Below are 21,024 nucleotides of genomic sequence, written 5' to 3'. Positions count from 1 at the left end.
GGATTTTCACTAGAGTACCTTACTGGGTTGCTGGGGGGAACCAAAACAATAGAATGTAGGAGAGTAGCAAGGTGGTCCAACGTCTTCAGTGACCATGTGTAGTTATGTGGCACCAAATGGCATAACATCGCACATGAGGTGTGTGTGAGGTCACACTGCACGGAGGACACCATTTTGTAGAGCAAGTCTATTGTGGGGTGGACAAATTCAGGAGCTGTATGGAATGGTCCTGTAGGCCTCCAGACCAGCCTACTGTACTGGTTAGTGTTGTGTTGTATACGTCCTAGCACAAGGGGCTCCTGTTCCGTGACTGGGGCTGCTAGATGGTACCGCAATACAAATAATAGAAACATACAAGATTCCTGGTTCTCACACTGCCTCCCTGTGTGGCCTAATGCAAATCACTTAACCTCTCCCTGCTTCCTATCTGCAATGGGTGTAACAACAGTTATTTATCATCATAGAAGTGCTGAGAGATTGCTGGATGGAAGATGCTATGTGAATGCAAAGCAGTAGTATTGTTGTGTAAATACAGCACAGGTATTTGTTTATTTAAATGTAACACTTTTTTTTTCATTTGCATTGTTTTAAAGCACAGACAGCAACTTTGGCTTATGCTTGCATCTGCATCGTGTGAGCACAAAGCGTATCTTCTAACATAGTTTTTCTCTATTGGTACACAACCAGATGCCTGCTTTCAATTGCAATTCAGCTTAATTTCCTTTCCAGAAGTCTCAGAATGTTTTTTTTTTTTTTTCCCCTTCACCCACCTATTTACAGGTCTTCTCAGTATTGTGATGGAGCCATTTTTTAAACGAGAGGTTTTTGACACCTACCTTGTTCCAGTCAGCATCAGCTATGAGAGGATATTAGAAGAATCCCTCTATGCATATGAACTTTTAGGAGTCCCTAAGCCCAAAGAGTCTACATCTGTATGTAAATATATTCAATAATAATGCAATGTATTTGCCTGTCTGTATATCCCTGCAATATCAACTCACATTTTTCCCTCTCCTCACTTCAGGGGTTGTTGAAAGCCAGAAAAATTCTCAGCGACAATTTTGGAAGCGTACATGTGTATTTTGGGCCGCCTGTATCGCTCAGAACATTGGCATCTGGCAGAATCAATTGGTGTCCTCATAACTTGGTCCCAAGGTACCAGAACATCTGATCTCCCAATAGTTTGGGTTCAAATCTATAATTTGTTTGTTTTTGACTCATGTGAAACAGCGAAGGCTGGAGAGGTAGCATTTTTCTTTTCATCTCCATGCTGGGAGCAGGTCAGTTTCTTTCTTTCTTGTCCCGTCTACTTGATCTGACTATTCAGGCAGCTCAGCCGTGTTTCTCTAAAAGTCAGGCACTGGTGTGACTCCAGTGATCAAGTATTTCTGAAGAAGCTCATTCTTTGTTACTTGTTTTGTGAGTGTCGCTGAGTACCCTATTCAAGATTATGGTGATGTATGTATGTGCCATGCTAGGCTCTCAAATGCAGAGCTCTACCATCGAGAGTTGTCAGTAATTGAAGTAGCTCAGTTGTTTCACCATTTCAGGTCTTCCCCTTCCCCCACCACTGCCACCTTCTTCATTGCAGACAGTGTGTGTCCTTGTGCCAGGAAGTGGTAATTTTCTGACGAGATAAATTCCAGATATCAAATTGGGAAACCATTCAAGATTTTCATGGCTTTTGTTTGAAGATAGCAGATGTTATAGCCCCAAGCTCCTGGAGCGGTGAAAAAGCTGAAGTGTAGGATGTGGTATCGACAGTGGTCTCTGCCCACCACAAAGCATAGGACATGTCTCAGTGAAGGATTCATGGCTAAATGGAAATAAGCATCCTGGGGGTCAAGGGAGACAAACCAATCTCCCAGGCCCAGAGAAGGAATGATCGCTGCTAGGATTACCATTCTGTACCACTGGGTATGAACAAAGGTGTTGAGTATACTGACATCCAGAATTGGTCTCCACCCCATTTTTCTTTGGGACCAGGAATCACATTGAATCCTTTCCCAATGAAGTCCGGTGGAACAGGTTTGATCAGCCCCAGTGTTAGGGGGATTGTACCTCCTGCCTCAGAAGACTCTTATGAGACGGGTCCCTGTAGAAGGGGCGGGAGGAGGCGAGGGAGCAGAAAGAAGCTGAACTGGATAGAGTAACCTGTGGATACAACTTTCAAGATCTATCTGACCGAGATGATGAGCTCCCAGGAAGACAGAAAATGGATATTTAAAAGCACCTCTTAACTGCAAACCTCTTGGCAAAGGATTTGTATTCCCCACTATTGTGGGGATTCGTCGGCACTACCCTGATCATCTAGATGCTTTTCCCCTTGCATGCTATCATCGCCTCTGTCTTGTCTGGACTCTGCTTCCTCCAGCTTATATTCATCCAAGTCTCTGCCTCCAACACAGGTAAGGCAGACACTACAGCTGTGAGAAGGAAAGATTTTTCTACTTTGCACAGGGCAGAAAGAACCTCAGGCCAACTCTGGAAATTTACTACATTCTCTTTACAAACCAACTTTGGCTTTCAGTCATTTACAGTGTCTAAAAGAGGTGGTGTGATTGGAGGGTAATGTAGTTAAGGAGTTAAGTGTGTGAGAGAATGTTTGTGTAATAGAGCATTCTGGAGAGAGTGAAGGGTTTACCATTGTTTAACACCCAAAATCAAAACCCCATACATAATGCAAATATGTAACCATGTTAGCTGCAAAATTTATCTTTTCCCACGGAGTTGCAAATATGTGTTTTTATATTGCATAAATCCACAAAAACAACCATTCTCCCTAAGCTGGACATAGAGTCCAGAAAGGCTACCCTCCTTCTGCGCTGCTTTATCCTGGCAGGTGTGATATTTCTTTGCTATAATGCAAACAGACAATATGCATTAGCAATATATTTTCACATTGTATGGTATTTTTGGAATCTTTTCAATAAAGTGGAAAGTTTTGAATGATTTTTTGTAATCAGTTAACATAAGCCTTGCTTCATAATTTAGGTCTCGTGTACTTGCATAATTGCCCAAATGTGTTAGGTGCTGTACTGTGGGTAAAATGGGCAGAAGAGTATCTATGTGAGAGAACATACATATATGGGTACAGTACAGGACTAATGGGATTAGGATATAAATTATATCCTAGGATGTAGAGCTTCTTCTTGGTTGTAATGTATTATGTTATTTCGACTTTTCCTTTCAGGCATCTTCCCCAAAGGCTATCTGAGGATATCCAGGAATTTGTTACTGATATAGCCTACAAAATAGAGCTTCTACAGATAGAAAACATGGTTCTGAGCCCCTGGGTATTAATTGCTTCTGTCCTGCTCCAGAATTTGCCAGCCATAGATTTTGAACTTCTGGTTGAAAAGACACTTTGGCTGAAAGGCTTAACGCAGGCTTTTGGAGGATTCCTCGAGTGGCCTGGTACGCAGAGAAAGTTATATTTCTTTTGCTAAGGAAAGTTACACTGTGAAGTGAGTTTTATTTATGTTGAAGCAGTACTAAAAGCCGAGCTTAGGAGTTTTAGTCCTGATCAAAAAATTTTGACTGAAAATCCAGTCATATGGAGACAGAACAGAAATGCTACTTTTTTGAGGTGTGAAGGGGTAAAGGGGGAGAAACTCCAGTATAATTATATTAAAATAGTGCTGAGATTTGCCTAATATTGTTTCTTTATTCAAACCCTAACTTTTGAAAGCATGGGTCACAGAACGTTATCTGAGCTGCAACAGGAGCTCAGTACAGTACTAAGTCTAAAGTTTGATATCCAGTGTAATGTAAACTGCCCCTGTAATCAAGAACTCTCCCAAACACATGCACAGAAAGTCACATTACAACTTTGATTTTTATTTTTTTCTTCTATTCCATAGTTTGAGAGTGTTTATGCCTGCCTCAGGGTTCGCTCTCCTGCCCAATTCTTTAAATTAAGCATTCTTTATATTTAACCTCTCTTTAAAGTGGCTCGTGATACTTCATATGGGGAGCCACTGAGAGCTATGCAAGCCAAAACGATGAGCGTAATCCAGTCTCATGCTTCAGTGTATAAGTAGTAACATACATAAAGAACTTAGTTTACACTATATGATTAAGATGACAGTTTCCCTTCAAAGTCTCTCAAATATATAAACTATAGTCCAAGCAGGTCTTTACTCTAGTGCTTATTTGTACATAATCAAAAGGGGGAATATTTTTACCCAGTGCAGGCAGGGCTGGATTAACTCTCCTGTGGGCGTGGGGCTATTAGATTTTGTGGCACCCCTGTATACAAGTCTTTTTCCTAATTTAAAACAAAATTATCACAATTATAGCATCGAGGCTATTAATGCTATACTAAACTTGTCTTTTAATTAACATTAAGCCGTTCTGTGGTTACATTTCAGTCTTAACATGTAGAATATAATTAAGTTAATTCAAAATAGCCTACTTCTTACCTTAGAACAGCTGTTATATTAGTTTCTTTCTGGGAGGGAGTTTGGGTGCAGGAGGGGGCTCCAGGCTGGGGCAGAGTGTTGGGGTGCAGCTGAGGGGTGTGGGCTCTGGGAAGGGGTTTGGTGCAGGAGGGGATTCTGACTTGGGGCAGGAGGTTGGGGTGCAGGAGGGAGTGCGAGGTGTAGATTCCAGCCAGGAGGCACTTACCGCAGGCAGCTCCTGGCTAGTGGTGCAGCAGGGTTCAGGCAGGCTGCCTGCCATAGCCCCATGCTGCTCCCAGAAGCAGCTGGCTGCTGGCACGCTTCTGCCACCCCTGGCAGGGAGGGGAACAGCATGTCTCCGTGTGCTGCCCGTGCCCACAAATGCAGCCCCCACAGTTCCCATTGGACAGGAACCAGCCAATGGGAGCTGTGGGGATGCTGCTGGGGGCGTGAGCAGTGCACAGAGCTGCCTCCCCCACCCCACCCTGCCAGGGGCTGCAGAGACGTGCCAGCAGCCAGCCGCTTCCGGGAGTGGCGTGGGGCCACGGCATGCAGGCAGCCTGCCTGAGCCCTGCTGTGCTGGGGCCCCCTTTACCCCAGGGCCCTGGGCTGCAGCCCCTAAATCCCTGCATTAATCCAGCCCTAACTGCAGGGCAAAAATAGACATACTACACTGTAACAGAACTCTGTCCATCACAAAAGAACACCCATCTCTCTTTCCTCCGGATACTTTCAGTTTTTTGACTGAAGGAAAGCTCTGCCTTTGGAAGCCCAGTAAAAATAACTACCCAAATGATATATGTCCCGAACCAACAGCCTTATTGCAAAGTGAATTAAAGAATACTCCAAATGTAGGCATTTTGCAGGGTTTTGCTTTGTTTTTTTAAACAATCCTACTAAAACAAAAAATTATGTTTATAAGTAAGGCCCTACTTGAACTGCGGTATGACTGTCAAATAATTGTGGTTGAGTTGCAGACAAGACATGGAAAATTGTGGAAAAGTAATAATGGATCTTTCATTATTTGTGGTAATTTGGAAAAGCCAAAGTAGACCTATTTGTTTAAGAAAAATTTGCTGGAACTATATGAACACTCAATATTATGCTGCTAATTTTTTTTTAATAAGCAGACATTTAGCTGCAACTGTATTACAGTCATGAATGCATGGGACTGACAGAGGGAACTCCCACTGTCAGCTGCCTGGGGCTAACAAAATTGTGGTGGAAGCCTAATATTGTGGGATCTGCAATTTCTGCAATATCGCAGTTTAAGTAGGACCTTAGTTATAAATAAGGAGATGATTCTGTCATGGATTCCATGACTTTCTGGGACCTCTGTGACTTCTTGGCAGGGCCGCTGCAGTGTCAGCTCCATGGCTGCGGGAGCAGAAACTGCTGGAACAGCCACCAGCCCCAAGGCTGCCGAAGCCATGGTCCCCGGCATGCCAGAGCAGTGGCTGGGGTTGTGTCAGCCCCCTTGGAGCTGGAGCAGCAGCAGTCAGCCAGTGCCGCAGGAGCAGTGGTGGGACTGGAGCAGCCGCAAGCCCTCGGCAGCGCTCTGACTGTTTGTCCTTCCCCAACGCCCAGGGTATTTTTAGTAAAAATCAGGGACAGGTCACGGGCTTCTGAGAATTTTTGTTTGTCTGTGATCTGTCCCTGACTTTTACTAAAAAATACATAATCTTAACCTTAGTTATAAGTATAATCTGGGCACTGGAACATTAGACATTTTCTTGTACATGAGATTATTATTATTATCTCTAATAATTTTTGCTTCCATTAAAACAGGGGTGGGCAAACTATGACCCGCTTTGGATCTGGCCCGCGGGATTGCCACCCCCGTGGCACCGCGGGCCCTAAACCGCTTCGGGAAGTGGCCGGCACCACATCCCTGGGGGACGTGGGGTAGAGGGCTGAGCATGCTGCCCTGGCCTGTGGGTATCTTCCCCCAGAGCTCCCATTGGCTGGGAACGGGGAACCGCAGCAAATGGGAGCTTCGGGGGAGGTACCCACAGGCAAGGGCAGCGCACTCGGCCCTCTGCCCCCACTCCCCCAGGGGCCACAGGGACGCGGTGCTGGCTGCTTCCTGGAGCGGCGCGGTGCCGGGGCCAGGGCAGGCAGGCAGGGAGCCTGCCCTGGCCCCGGTGTATGCCTCTGCCACCCCGGAGCCACTCCAGGTAAGCGGTGCCGGGCCAGAGCCCTCACCTTGAACCCCTCCTGCAGCCCGCACCGCAACTCCCTGCCTTGAGCCCCCTCTTGCACCCCTGTCCCAGCCCTACATTCATAGCCCTGCATGCAATTTCCTCACCCAGATGTGGCCCTCGGACCAAAAGTTTTGCCCACCCTGCATTAAAATGTTGTTGCACTTCTGCAAAGTGAAGCTTTGATATCTTATCTGATATCACTTGGCGCCACTAGATGCTACAGTAATGTAAATTATAAGCAATGACAATCTCTGCTGATGGTTCTTCCCTCCCTCCGAGGGCTGTAGTTCATCAGGAATAAAACAGCTAATCTCAATTGCTGTAAAATGTCAAACCACAGATTCTCAATTTCCTGCCTCTCTTTTTTTTTTTTTTTTTTTCCTTCCCCGTGAGTTTATCCTTAAACTTGATGATGTGGTATTCTGGATTCTGAAAAGTTCTTCCACTAGGTGTTTGTATCTTTGGAGCCCTTGGTTGCTTTACAGAAGTTTTCAGACCTCCAGATGTGGTCTGAAATTCTGTGATCTGGAACACTCAGCAACCAGATTTTTTTAAGTATATGATATGACTGATATATACTTGCAGGTATATTACTCATGATGCATTGAAGGGATCCAGGCATTTAAGCAGCATTTGTGTGGCACATCAGCAAATTTTTTTTTTTTTTTTTTTTAAACAGATCAGCAGCGGTAGCATCCCAGCAGTCAAAAACTGTGGTCCTAGCTTGGCCCACGGTACTCATCTCCTAGACCATGTCTGCTAGCAGTGGTCTCTTTGGCCCTCCATGTTCTGTAAAACTAAATGGCAGAATCTCCTCCATTTACTGTTTAAAATAAGCAACCTATATTGTCAAAATGCAAGACAAAGGACTGATGATAGAGCAGATTCCACTATTTTGCGCTGGCCACTTTATGAGGCCTGGTTTATACTTAAATTTTAAGTTGATATAGCTGTGTTGCTTAAGGGTATGAAAAATCCTCATCCCAGAGTGACATAATTATGCTAACCTAACCCCTAGCATAGACGCAGCTAGGCTAATGGAAGAATGCTTCCATCAATGTAGCTGTTGTTGCTCTGGGAGATGATGTTCCTACAGCACCAGAGAAACCCCTTCCGTGAGTGTAGGCTCCATTTCTATTACAAGCTTATGCCAGCATAGCCATGGTGATGTAGCTATGCTGGTATTGTCCCCCATAGCATAGACAAGCCCTGGGTATGATTACACATTTGGTTTTTTTTTTTACTTTGAGTTATTAATTTGAAGTAGTTAGCACCTTTTGTAAAAACCAGTTTGGACACTCCATAAAAGTCTGTGGTTTGTAGTCTATGTAAACCACATAACTCTTCCCCAACCCAACCCCACCCCACCTCCAACTCCTAGTTGTTTCTCCATTGGTCGTACTAGCTGTTTGTAATACATTGGGCTTATTTATCTACTGTTGAAATGTACTTATGTGTAAGAAAACTATATTAAAGGATTGCAAAACAACCTGTCTGCCTCACCACTTCTCACCCAGTTGAGCAACTTTAGTGCACTGGCAAAGATAGGACGACACGTTGAAGCAGCAGATAAGCCACTAGCTGCTTGGGGATGAAGGTTATGTTAAAATTGATTTTTAAAAGAAACAAATGTACCCCTTCAATGTCCTGTAGATTGGCATGCACACAATCCTATGATCATATGTTTTACCTCTTCATGTTCAGTTTAAGGTTATTGTCTATTCCCTTGCATGTTAGTATATTCTGGTCAGACAAAGAATATTGTCTCATATTCTACACTGAGAATGTTTTGAAACAATTAGTTTAAATAAATTAAAATATCTGAATCAGTCAAAGTAGAATAACTCAAGCTAAGCTTTTTGAGTGGAAGAGGCTGTGCATATGCTGTATATTTTTGATCTCATACCACAAGTTCTGGGGTGTGCTTTTCTTAATTTTTTTTTCTTATCTGCTATACCCTCCTCTTTGCAAACACTCACGTACGTCTTTGAATAGCGTTCTCAGTAAAACTGTTCTTGAAAAAGTGTGCCAGGGATATGTCTTATGAAGCAAGTAGAACTTTGAGCTTGGGTACAGTCTGTTATCTCTGTAAGCAGGTGTGTTATGCATGATGGTCCCATTTTTACTACTTTTAGTTTAAGGTGAGTGTGAGGGATCTTTGGTTTGTGGGAATTTGCTCTTACCTTGACAGAAGGGTAGATGAGAATTAAAAATGTACGTTTGCAGATCTAAAATAAATGTGGTGAACAGAGCTATGCATTGTACCTGTCTAATAGCGTAGATCTGTGTTCTCCATTGAGAGGTTCAGAACAGCGGTTACCCCCTTTTGGTTGCAGAGAAGGAAGGAGACTACTTCCTATTTCCCAAATTCATGGCCCTGAAAAACACGCCATGGACCATGAAAGCTGGACTCCCCCTGTGAAATCTGTTTTTTTGTGTGTTTTTTTACCCTATGCTATACAGATTTCACGGGGGAGACCAGCGTTTCTCAAATTGGGGGTCCTGACCCAACAGGGAGTGGAGGGGGGGTCACAAGGTTATTTTAGGGGGTATTGCCACCCTTCCGTCTGCACTGCCGTCAGAGCTGGGTGGCCGGAGGGCGGCAGCTATTGGCCAGGCGCCCAGCTCTGAAGGCAGCACCCCACCAGCAGCAGCGCAGAAGTAAGGGTGGCAATCCCATACCATGCCATCCTTACTTCTGCGCTGCTGCCTGCAGAGCTGGACCCTCAGTCAGCAGCTGCCACTCTCTGGCTGCACTGCACTGCTGCCTTCTGGCTGCCCAGTTCTGAAGGCAGCAGTGCAGGGCAGCCAGAGAGTGGTAGCTGCTGACTGATGGCCCAGCTCTTCAGGCAGCAGCGCAGAAGTGTAAAAGTGGCAATACCACAACCCCCACTACAATGACCTTGTGATCCACTCACAACTCCGTTTTGGGTCAGGACTCCTACAATTACAACACTGAAATTTCAGATTTAAATAGCTGAAATCATGAAATTTATGATTTTTAAAATCCTGTGACTATATGAAATTGACCAAAATGGACCGTGAATTTGGTAGGGCCCTACCGGTAAGGTCTAGGTTGTAGTTCCAGCAATGCCTGCAATTATTGTCTCCACCTCACCCTATGTTTTTTCCTGCCTCTTTCCAACACGGATCATCCTGGAACAGGTTTCTAAGTGTTCCTAGAGGTAAAAATTGTTCTAGGTTTTAAAATATAATGTAATATACATTCTGTACATACTTTTTCCTTTAGCATTTGCCTGAGTGTTATGTCCTTTTACTAGATAATCTATGTGCCAATAAAGCAGTCACGTCCAGCCTTGCCCTGCACTCCAACATTGTGAGCCTTGTCAATGGCGAAGTGGTTTTAAATGACATGGGAATGGAGGCTGGAGCTACAGAGGAGCTTGTTTTTAAACAGGCGCTCTCCATCCTCATGTGTGGAGCCTACAGGAACCAGTTGCTAAATGTGTTTGTGCGCCCGTCTCTGGTGGCTGTAGCATTGCAGATGACGCAAAGTTTCAGAAAAGGTAACTTCATAATATTAACATATTCTAAGGGAGGTTGACCTGATCAGAGGTCAGAGGTGTTGGGCACCTGGAGTGCCTGCTGACGTCACGGGGTGCTAACCAAATTGAATATTTACACCAACATTCAGAGTGAGGCCCACTGGCATCAGATTTTGAGGGTATTTTTTTTTTTCCCAGCTTTTTTAATGCCCTGTTCACACTAGCACAAAGCTAACCCATTTTCACAGCCATGTTACAGCATTCCTTTGGGAACCATGGCAGATGTTTTTGCAATGTATTAAGTCATGGGACAAGTTAATGTGACTCTCATGATTCCTGACAGTATTTATGCTGATCTGCGACATATTACTGATTTGAAAGTAGATAGTCTGCAGGCCTTTCTCTTGTTGGCTTCTGATTTGCACTGGGAGCTTTCCTGGGAGGACCAACTCCTGCAAACAGACCGTGTAAATAGCTTTCCACGCTCCAGTTGTGGTATATGGAGCTGTATTTGATACACGCTATTTCCTTTAGTAAGGTCTGAATGCTGTTTGATAGGGTTATGGAATAGTTTAGTGTGGACGTGGCCTTGCTCTGACTGTTCAGTTGTTTAAGTGTGTGTACACATACTCTGGCACTACCTGCATCCTAGATTTATTCCCATAGAGTGCAGTTTGTCTCTCCATCTCCTTGCCTGTTTCAGTGAAATATTGTAGCAGTCAGTACTTTCCCTTGTTCAGTACTTGCGATAACTTTTTTTAAACAGAAAATGTTTGATTTGGCAAAGATTAATTTTAAACATCTACAGTATTTCCTGTATGTTCAGGGAGGTTGCACAGATACAACTAACTTTTTCCCTTTATTTTTAAGATTAGTTGCATGAAGTATATAGGTGATACTATTTCAAGTTGAATCAGTCTCTGTGCACATGCTTATATTTTTTTGTCAAAACATTTGTGCTAATTGTGCCCTGTTAAAAATTTCCTCTTACACTGAAGGCTCCCCCCCTTTATTTTACAAATGACTTAAATGAACAATGTTATATCCTTAACCTTATTTTTTCCTCCCTCCCCCCCCCCACCCCCACCCAGAGGAAATCTATAGCTGCTTCAACTTCTTGCGAGACATTTTTTCTGATGAGTTCATCTTCTTCCCTGGCATTGCATTGAAGGTAAAACCATCCTGTGTAAATAAATAAGGGTACATGCAATTTTATCTGGGTACATGATGGATTAGCTTTAGGAGTCTCCGTAATGGGAGTTCTGTGTCAAATTCTTTGAGCCTGAGATCTGTCAGATCTCAGCTAAGCAGGAGTGAGCCTGATCAGTACATGGGAAGAACATCTCAAAGGAAAACCAAGTGTAGGTCATTCAGTAAATGCCAAGTTCTACCATGAGTAAGATTTGCAGCAGTTTCTCCATATAGCATTAAAGGGCTTGTGCTGCTGAAAGAAGAGGTCTTTCAGGTGAGATATAAAACTACTACCCCTTGGCCCACACCGCTTCCCACAGCCCCTGTTGGCTTGGAACGGTGAACCGCGGCCAGTGGGAGCTGCAATTGGCCGAACCTGTGGATGCTGTAGGTAAACAAACCGTCCTGGCCCACCAGTGGATATCCCTGACAGGCCGCGTTCTGAAGGTTGCCGATCCCTGCTTTAGCATCTACAAGCCCACTCAGTCCTCCTTCTTGTTCAGCCAATCGCTAAGACAAACAAGTTTGTTTACATTGACGGGAGATACTGCTGCCTGCTTCTTATTTACAATGTCACCTGAAAGTGAGAACAGGTATTCGCATGGCACTTTTGTAGCTGGCGTTGCAAGGTATTTACGTTCCAGATATGCTAAACATTCGTATGCCCCTTCATGCTTCAGCCACCATTCCAGAGGACATGCTTCCATGCTGATGATGATCTGTTAAAAAAATGTGTTAATTAAATTTGTGACTGAACTCCTTGTGGGAGAATTCTATGTCCCCTGCTCTGTTTTACCCACATTCTGCCATATATTTCATGTTATAGCAGTCTAGGATGATGACCCAGCACATGTTCATCTTAAGACCACTTTCACAGCAGATTTGACAAAACGCAAAGAACTTACCAATGTGAGATTTCTAAAAATAGCTACAGCATTCGACCCAAGGTTTAAGAATCTGAAATGCCTTCCAAAATCTGAGAAGGATAAGGTGTAGAGCATGCTTTGAGAAGTCTTAAAAGAGCAACACTCAGGTGTGGAAACTACAGAACCTGAAACACCGAAAAAGAAAAATCAACCTTCTGCTGGTAGCATCCGACTCAGATGATGAAAATGAACATGCATCAGTCTGCTCTGCTTTGGGTCATTATTGAGCAGAACCCATCATCAGCATGGACGTATTTCCCCTGGAAGGGTGGCTGAAGCATGAAGGGACATATGAATCTTTAGCACATCTGGCATGTAAATATCTTGCGACGCTGGCTACAACAGTGCCATGCGAACGTCTCTTCTCACTTTCAGGTGACATTGTAAACAAGAAGTGGGCAGCATTATCTCCTGCCAATTGTAACCAAACTTGTTCGTCTGAGTGACTGGCTGAAATAGGACTGAGTGGACTTGTGGGCTCTAAAGTTTTACATTATTTTATTTTTAAATGCAGTTATTTTTTTGTACAGAACTCTACATTTGTAAGTTCAACTTTCATGATAAAGAGATTGCACACCAGTACTCGTAATGTGGGAATTGAAAAATACTGTTTTTCTTGGTTTTTTACAGGGCAAATATTTGTAATAAAAATAAATATAAAGTGAGCACTGTACACTTTGTAGTCTGTATTGTAATTGAAAACAGTATATTTGAAAATGTAGAAGACATCAAAAAATATTTAAAGAAATGGTATTCTATTGTTTAACAGCACGATTAATTGCGATTAAATTTTTTTAATCGCTTGACAGCACTACTAGAATATTTTATGTACATTAACTTTTTTTGCTCCGTTTGCTGATTGGAAATATCAGATTAATGTAATGATTATTTCTAACTGGAAAAGTTCAGAGACAATGCTCATCTCCAGAAGCAAACCAGGAACTGGAAGATTAACGTAACCAGTCTTTTTTGAGCCAAAATAAGCTGGTGCCAAAGCACTACTTCAGAAATAGAACTTTTACAGACCTTGGCAGAAATTTAGGCACTGAATTCCCATTGACTTTCCATAGGAGTTAGGTGCCTAAACGTCATTTATGTCTTTGAACATCTCCTGCCTTATCTTAAGTAGGAAAAGCAGTTTTGTTTGACCTTATGATAACTAACTCCACTTCAACCATGGCATGGTCCCTACTCCAGAGAGCTTTTAACATGTTTTATGTTAGATGGTTGTCATTGATGCTAGCGGAGAGCCTCGGGTTGACCACGACCAGCTAACACCCATCATACTGGGACAAAGTCCTAGATTAAGTGATGTAGGCTAATGTAATGCCAACTTCTTTCCTAGACGAGACAAGGTCCCAGAGGCCTTCCTGTGAAGATAGAGAGGCCATTATATTATGAGGCCTCGCAGTTTGAGAATATAAACTTGGTGAAAATATGAACTCAGTACCTGTTTAGAAATTGATTCTTGGTATATCTGAGAGTGTCTAGAAAACTTCTTTCAGAAACTTCAGTGGCAGCCTGATGGTAGCTGTATGCTTTATTTTCATGAGGAGACTTAGCTGCACTTGTCCTAGTTGGGAAAAGTACCAATTACACTGTTTTTCCTTTGTCCTACAGGACTTTGAAGAAGGATGTTTTCTGCTTACAAAATGTGACGTAATTCAAGTGACTCCCCAGGAAATCTTCTTTACAGAGAAAGGAAATTCTGTAGCAGTTTTTTTGGCAGCTCTGTTCAGGCCTTTTATGGAAGGTTACCAGGTACACAGTTCTTCACAAAGTTTGCACCTACTCTCTCCCGTCTCCAACTCATAATTTCCATGGGGAATGGCATGAGTCATGGTTCTTCTGTGGTACAAACACTAAGTATTAGCGTGGGTGGGAGTGGAGGGGAGAAGATACATAGCAGTAGTAAGTTTTATCCAATGATGTGAAGAGATTGGTTCCCTCTCATGACACAGATTTTAAAAAAAAATGACAGGGTAATTAACTTTATGTGGTAGTGCTAAGGGTCTTATGACAGGCTAGTTGGAGCTGTGGTATCTTATACAATTGAATCTGCATGTGAGGGTTGGTGTTCTGGCCCTGTGAAGGGCAGTTTATTTAAGAAGAGAAATCCAGAGCAACAAACACCTTGTCCTGTTTAGGTCCCAGCACAAAAAGTGCCCAAGTCAAAAATAAATGAGTACGTTTTCAGCCAAAAGAGGAAGCGTAGGCTACCTGGTTCCCTTAGCTCTAGCCCTCTCCCTTGAAAATAATTCCCTCTGGATTTATAAAGCCCACTTCTCAGGGAATCTGTTGTTAATGGGCTAATTGCCAGTCCTTAGAAGGAGGACTTCTTTAGCATATGTAAGTGGATAGTATGCAAACTGCAGAAGTTGGTTGTATGTTTGGCCAAAGCCTGTGTGGGAATTCTTCGCCCTGTCAGTGTCTATTTTAATTCTCTTCCCCCCGCCGAAGCCTACCAAAACTAAATAACTCTTTACACTTCTTAAATAAAATAAATATGCTAGAAGAGGATAGCAAATTCCCACCACTGCGAAACCGTGTCAGTTATTGGTTAGATCATAGCGGTCAGGGTCATAAGAACATCCATACTGGGTCAGACCAAAGGTCCATCTAGCCCCGTATCCTGTCTTTCCACAGTGGCCAATGCCAGGTTCCCCAGCGGGAATGAACAGAACAGGTAATCATTAAGTGATCCATTCCCTGTCGTCCATTCCCAGCTTCTGGCAAACAGAGGCGAGGAATACCATCCCTGCCCATCCTGGCTAATAGCCATTGATGGACCTATCCTCCATGAATTTATCTAGTTCTTTTTTGAACCCCGTTATATTCTTGGCCTTCACAACATCCTCTGGCAAGGAGTTCCACAGGTTGATTGTGCGTTGTGTGAAAAAATACTTCCTTTTGTTTGTTTTAAACCTGCTGCCTATTAATTTCATTTGGTGACCCCTAGCTCTTGTGTTATGAGAAGGAGTAAACAACACTTCCTTATTTACTTTCTCTGCACCAGTCATGATTTTATAGATCTCGATCATATCCCCCCTTAGTTATCTCTTTTCCAAGCTGAAAAGTCCCAATCTTATTCATCTCTCCTCATACGGCGGTCGTTCCAAAATGCCTAATAATTTTTGTTGCCCTTTTCTGAACCTTTTCCAATTCCAATATACCTTTTTTGAGATGGGGCGATCACATCTGCATGCAGTATTCGAGATGTGGGCGTACCATGGATTTATAAAGGGGCAATATGATATTTTCTGTTGTCTTATCTATCCCTTTCCAAATGATTCCCAACATTCTGTTTGCTTTTTTGACTGCCGCTGCACAGTGAGTGGATGTTTTCAGAGAACTATCCACAATGACTCCAAGATCTATCTTTCTTGAGTAGTAACAGCTAATTTAGACCCATCATTTTATATGTACAGTTGGGATTATGTTTTCCACTGTGCATTACTTTGCATTTATCAACATTGAATTTAATCTGCCGTTTTTTTTGCCCAGTCACCCGGTTCTGAGAGATCCTTTTGTAGCTCTTTGCAGTCTGCCTGGGACTTAACTATCTTGAGTAGTTTTGTATCATCTGCAAATTTTGCCACCTCACTGTTTACCCCATTTTCCAGATCATTTCTGATTATGTTAAATAGGACTGGGCCCAGTACAGACCCCTTAGGGACACCGCTATTTACCTCTCTCCATTCTGAAAACTGACCATTGTTTCCTATCTTTTAATCAGTTACCAATCCATGGGAGAACCTTCCCTCTTATCCCATGACTGCTTACTTTGCTTAAGAGCCTTTGGTGAGGGACCTTGTCAAAGGCTTTCTGAAAATCTAAATACACTATGTCCACTGGATTCCCCTTGTCCACATGCTTGTTGGTCTATTGCTGGCTCTTCCACTGACTCACTGTTGACCTAGGACAGGTTACTTCACTTCTGGATCTCACTTTCCCCATCTGTGAAATGGGTGTTGCTGAAAAGGAATGTCACTTTTGACAGGAAGGCAACTTTTTCAAAGACAAGGACCATAAACCAGTTTCTAATATGATTTATTATTCGGTCAGTATTGTTTTAAATACTAAGATTCTTGTTATGATTATCCAAACAATATTAAAATTTTCTAATGCTTTGCATAATGTTATATTTGTTAGCCTACTAAAAATGTGTCTTCCAAATTGATTATTATTAGGATATGTTATTCCTTTAAAAATATTTGTTTGTAATTAAAGACCAATTCAAGTTACAGAATAAGAGGAAAAGCTCAAACACTTTTTTAAAAACTTTTATTTTTTAGATAATCGGCAGATATCTTTCAAAAGAAATAAAAGAGGCCTTTACCGAGAAGCAGTTTATACTTGGAATCCGTAACTTTGCTTTTCAGCTTCTTGAGACAGGTATGTTTGCTTTGTATGATGATGTTGGTGCTGTGATTCCTTACACGTGTAATAGTTTGATGAATAATTAATGGCCTTTTAATTGCCCCCTATGCTTTCTCTGTAGGAAGCACTCCATGTTATGAAGTTTTGTCTTCTGACTTGCAGAAAAATGCCTTGGCAGCTTTTGTGCGCCTAGATGTAGTGAAGAAGATGAAAACGTAAGTAATATAAGAGGCCCTCGGGTTTGCAAGAATATTATTAGTAAAAAAATTTTGCTGAGGTCTGGACACAAAAGTTGGAGGTAAATGCAGACAATGTGTTGTCATTATGAGTCTAACTAGATCCAAGGATGAAATCTAACGTACTTATGAATTGCAATGAGTGGTTGTACTTCCGTTAGTATACCATAATTCACATACAGAACCATGGGGCTCTTTTATCTGATATCTTAATGGTTGACCTATAAAATACTAAACAATATATTACAACCCTGATTTTTCTGAACTTGAGCCAACTACAGTTTGATTATATACCCCCCAGTGTCATACTGAGTCACAAAGTTGGCACCTTCTTTGTATGCACCAGTTCCCCAAATATGGCATCTCTTCATTCTATACTAGGATTATGCGATCTGAAATACAGAATTTACAGAGTTCACTAGCTGGCTTTTAAATCTCTGGACCCCATTTCTTTTTTATCTTGAGGTATGTGGTGTTCCCCCCCCCCCCCCCCAAGATCTTTAGATAAACAGGATTCTGCTCTGTTTGCATAGACTGTTTGTAACACACTTAAAAATAGCTAGGTTTTTTTAATCTCCTTTTTATTAAAACGGAGACAGAAATGACTGTTACAGGCAATATAGTAAACGGCTCATTCTGACTGTACCATTGTGTTGACTTTTGCTTTAGCATTGCAAGTTAAATGAATTGAAGCTACACTAACATTTCTAATTGTGAATAAATACTTCGGTTAACTGATAAAATATGAGACCAACTAATGCTATAAAAGTATTGTGTGTATACACACAAATGTGTTCATATTTTATAAATTCCATAATATATTATGGATCTTCCTATGGTATTAGTGGGGCAAACAGTTTGTAGTGAGTAAATTACCTGGCAAATTTAGCCCTTTTCCCTTTTATGAATAGTCTGTTAATAGACACATTTTTACCAACTTACATACTAGTCACAGTTGACCAAATGATGTATCCAATTTATTGTGAATATTCGGTCTTTGTTCTGTGATCTTAGTTGTGTACTATCTTAGTTCTTTGATTGCATGACCTTCTAGCTCAAACACTCAGATTTCAATCAAGACTGCCAACAGACTACTTCTGGTGGGGACGCTAGTGTAAAATAGGGATGCTTTCCTACATCACTGGGGTGTTGTGAGGATGAATTAGTTAAGACTTGTAGAGCACTTTGAATATGTCAGTGCGAGGTACTGTTGCTATTGGGGTATCATCCTTTCCGCAGCACCTAGCTGTGATAAAGAAAAAAACTTTTGAGGCGCATCCTCAGCTGAGGTAAATTGGTGTAGCTCCATGGAAGTCAATGGTGCTATGATGATTTACACTAGCTCAAGATCTAACTTGATTTCAGATGGGTAGTTAAAACTCATATAATAAAACAGGGGAAGTGAAAAAATAAATGTTCTAGAAGCATACCTATCCCTCTGTAGTATGGCTTTTTCAAAGAGCATCTGTGATGTGTCAGCAGATCTTTCAAAGCTGATTATGTGGGTAAAATTGATGGAGGAAGAATAATGAAAATATTATTTGCTCCAGATAACTTGAAGTAGTATCCTTTTTCTTAAATATTCATTTTTCCATCCCAAAAGAATAACAGTCTATTACTGTGTGTTTTTTTTCTCCATATCTAGGACCAATGGATTTACTTACACTGTAAACAAAGAGGCACTCAGTAAAACAGCAGAAATGTTTGGTAAGTGTATTTCTTATTGGTATACTAGTTAAATATGTATTTATGGGGAGACTTTCAAAGACGCAAAGAACAGTTTAGATACCTAATTCCCATTGAAAGTCACATTATGTCTAGTTTTTTTTACTGCATATGTTGTAATGCGATACCAATGTGAGAGCTGAATGAAAAATAAGCTTTTTTTAAAATGTTCTTGCTTGCATGATTAACTCCAGCTTGGCATTGAAGGTAGTCTTCTAATCAATGTATGTGCTTTTCTTTCATCCTTAGATTCTCAGATACCCATAAGGAAACTTGTGACCTCAAGACTTTAATATTAATCAAAAGGCTTTGAATTACTTGACCGTGTGCACTATAATCCGCAAGGAACACTGACAAGTACTCAACTGGAGTATGGATAGGTAGAGAAGTATAAACCTTGCCTTTTCCATTTGGGAATTTTCATATGTATTATACTAGATGGCGGGCAAAGGTTGTTCAATTGGAATATTTTCATTACCAGTACTGAACTTTGTCAGTACTGATGTTTACTGTGTTCCTTTTTAAACTAAATGTAAACATCTTTTTGGATACATATTTAAGGAAAAAAATGCACAGAAACACCTACTTTAAATACTTTTGTAGTTTTGTTACAAGGAAATGTTTTCTTTCAAATAGGTTATTTCATCAATGTGAAACTGTAACTGAGAACTAAAGACTTAACATTAAACATAATATTTAGACAAAAATGTTGCTCGTTGTCATATCTATGATATTGCCATTGTGGTCTTCTTTCATAGAATAAATGTCCTGTAACTGCCAAAATTCTGCTTCTATCTTATCACTTGTTTTGTATTTATTTTATGTGCAGCTGGAACTACCAAGTATTTAGCTTCTGCACAAAATCTGCCTTAGCATTTAAAACTGAGTTTAAAGCAGTTTGTGCTGTTTTCAATTGTTAAAATATTGACGTCAATAGTTATTGTGCAATGCCTTGTTGTTTCTTTGTGAATGAGGCTTTATAAACGCATTTTGTCAGTGTTACTGCTCTTCTCAACTACTGTGTGATCTGTGTGTATACTGTATAAATAGATATGTATATTCTGGTACCACCACCACCTGTGAAGGTGGTATTTGTATCAGGGATGTGTCTTGCTGTCCCATGAAAATCTGCCTAAATTTTGCTTAGTTTTAAGCTTTTTTTTTTTTTTTTTTGGGGGGGGGGGGGAGTTCATACATGCTCAATACAGACTTGCTACAGTTTCTTAGCTAAGTTCCCCAAACATTCTGTGCATGCTGCAGCCAGAGCTAAGCAGAACTTTCTCTGCAGTTTTAGTTCTGGGCTGCTCTGGGCCACATTGGTTCTGGGTCTAGGCACCAGAATGGAAAGGATGGAGATTTCTTCTCCTTACTGGGCCTGGCAGTGTAAAGGAGGAAGGTGCCTTATTTGAATTCAGACGGGACAAGAGGTGGACCAGGAGTAGGGGAGTAGATTGGGACAAAAAACCTGGAATGTAACCAAGATCCTGAGTCTGACCATTCTTCTGTCAGTAAACATCTGTGCAACTCACTGCTAAAACATTGCATCCCTCTCTAGGTCCACAGAGGGTATGACAACACTCCATTAGCTCAGTGGGTTCTAACCCAGCTGACGACCATTTGGGGTGACAATATGATGGATGATCAAATATATTTTTTTAAAATCCTAGGAAATTACACCTACCCCCACCTCAGAACATTAATGCTGCACAAACACTCAAATTAGGGGGGGAAAGGCACTAGCCACCTTAATTCTGGCATTTCCTAACTTTTGAGTGTTTGTGTGTGTGTGTAGTGAGCTTTACTATATATTTGTATCTAAAATTTCCTCTGCTACAGGTGTTGTGCATCATCAGCTGACTGCTAGCCTTGAGTTAACTGCATGTCACTGGGGGGAGTTGAGCCTGTAATTTGAGGTGGGTTTTTAAATGAAGAACACGGTAAATGTAAAACTAACCGCATAAACACCCACGTATGTAGCAGGTAACTAATGTGTAAAAGGGGTAGGATGTGTACATGGAAGTTACTATAGGAACAAGAAAAGGAGTACTTGTGGCACCTTAGAGACTAGCCAGTTTATTTGAGCATAAGCTTTCGTGAACTGCAGCCCACTAAGCTTATGCTCAAATAAATTGGTTAGTCTCTAAGGTGCTACACGTCCTCCTTTTCTTTTTGCGAATACAGACTAACACGGCTGCTACTCTGAAAACTATAGGAACAGGGGTTCTAAACCTTTTTCTTCAAGTCTCCTCAAATCAGCCCTCCCCTGCCAGGCGCTGGTGGCAACCACCACCACCTCTCCCCCCTCCTTCCTGGGGCACGGCTCGGTTTGATGATGGTTTCCATGGGCTGCAGTATGGGCAGGGCCCCGGCCCCGGCGCTAGAAGGGGCAGAGGCGGCTCCGCGGTCGGGTCTGACACTGGAGCAAAGAAACAACACGAGCTTCCCCCCGAGCC

At 41.9% G+C, this 21,024-nt stretch overlaps 1 protein-coding gene across 2 annotated transcripts in view; it reads left to right on the top strand.

The window, feature by feature from the left end:
* GNPAT (glyceronephosphate O-acyltransferase) overlaps positions 1 to 19,362 on the top strand; it is a 36,269-nt gene extending 16,907 nt beyond the window's left edge. The window contains exons 7-16 of one of the 2 annotated variants that reach the window (XM_074948813.1): positions 781 to 932; positions 1,025 to 1,155; positions 3,194 to 3,417; positions 9,889 to 10,134; positions 11,205 to 11,284; positions 13,851 to 13,991; positions 16,526 to 16,625; positions 16,732 to 16,825; positions 18,492 to 18,553; positions 18,821 to 19,362. In XM_074948813.1, the coding sequence (XP_074804914.1) occupies positions 781 to 932; positions 1,025 to 1,155; positions 3,194 to 3,417; positions 9,889 to 10,134; positions 11,205 to 11,284; positions 13,851 to 13,991; positions 16,526 to 16,625; positions 16,732 to 16,825; positions 18,492 to 18,553; positions 18,821 to 18,864 (1,274 nt within the window). In that variant the 3' untranslated portion in view covers positions 18,865 to 19,362. The remainder of the gene's footprint in view (positions 1 to 780; positions 933 to 1,024; positions 1,156 to 3,193; positions 3,418 to 9,888; positions 10,135 to 11,204; positions 11,285 to 13,850; positions 13,992 to 16,525; positions 16,626 to 16,731; positions 16,826 to 18,491; positions 18,554 to 18,820) is intronic. The other variant, XM_074948811.1, reaches the window with a different exon arrangement.
* Positions 19,363 to 21,024: the final 1,662 nt, after the last annotated feature.

This window comes from Natator depressus, chromosome 3, assembly GCF_965152275.1.
Source record: "Natator depressus isolate rNatDep1 chromosome 3, rNatDep2.hap1, whole genome shotgun sequence".
Classification (NCBI taxonomy): Eukaryota; Metazoa; Chordata; order Testudines; family Cheloniidae; genus Natator; species Natator depressus.
The sequence above is the reverse complement of the archived record's forward strand: the minus strand, read 5'-3'. Positions and strand labels throughout refer to the sequence as shown.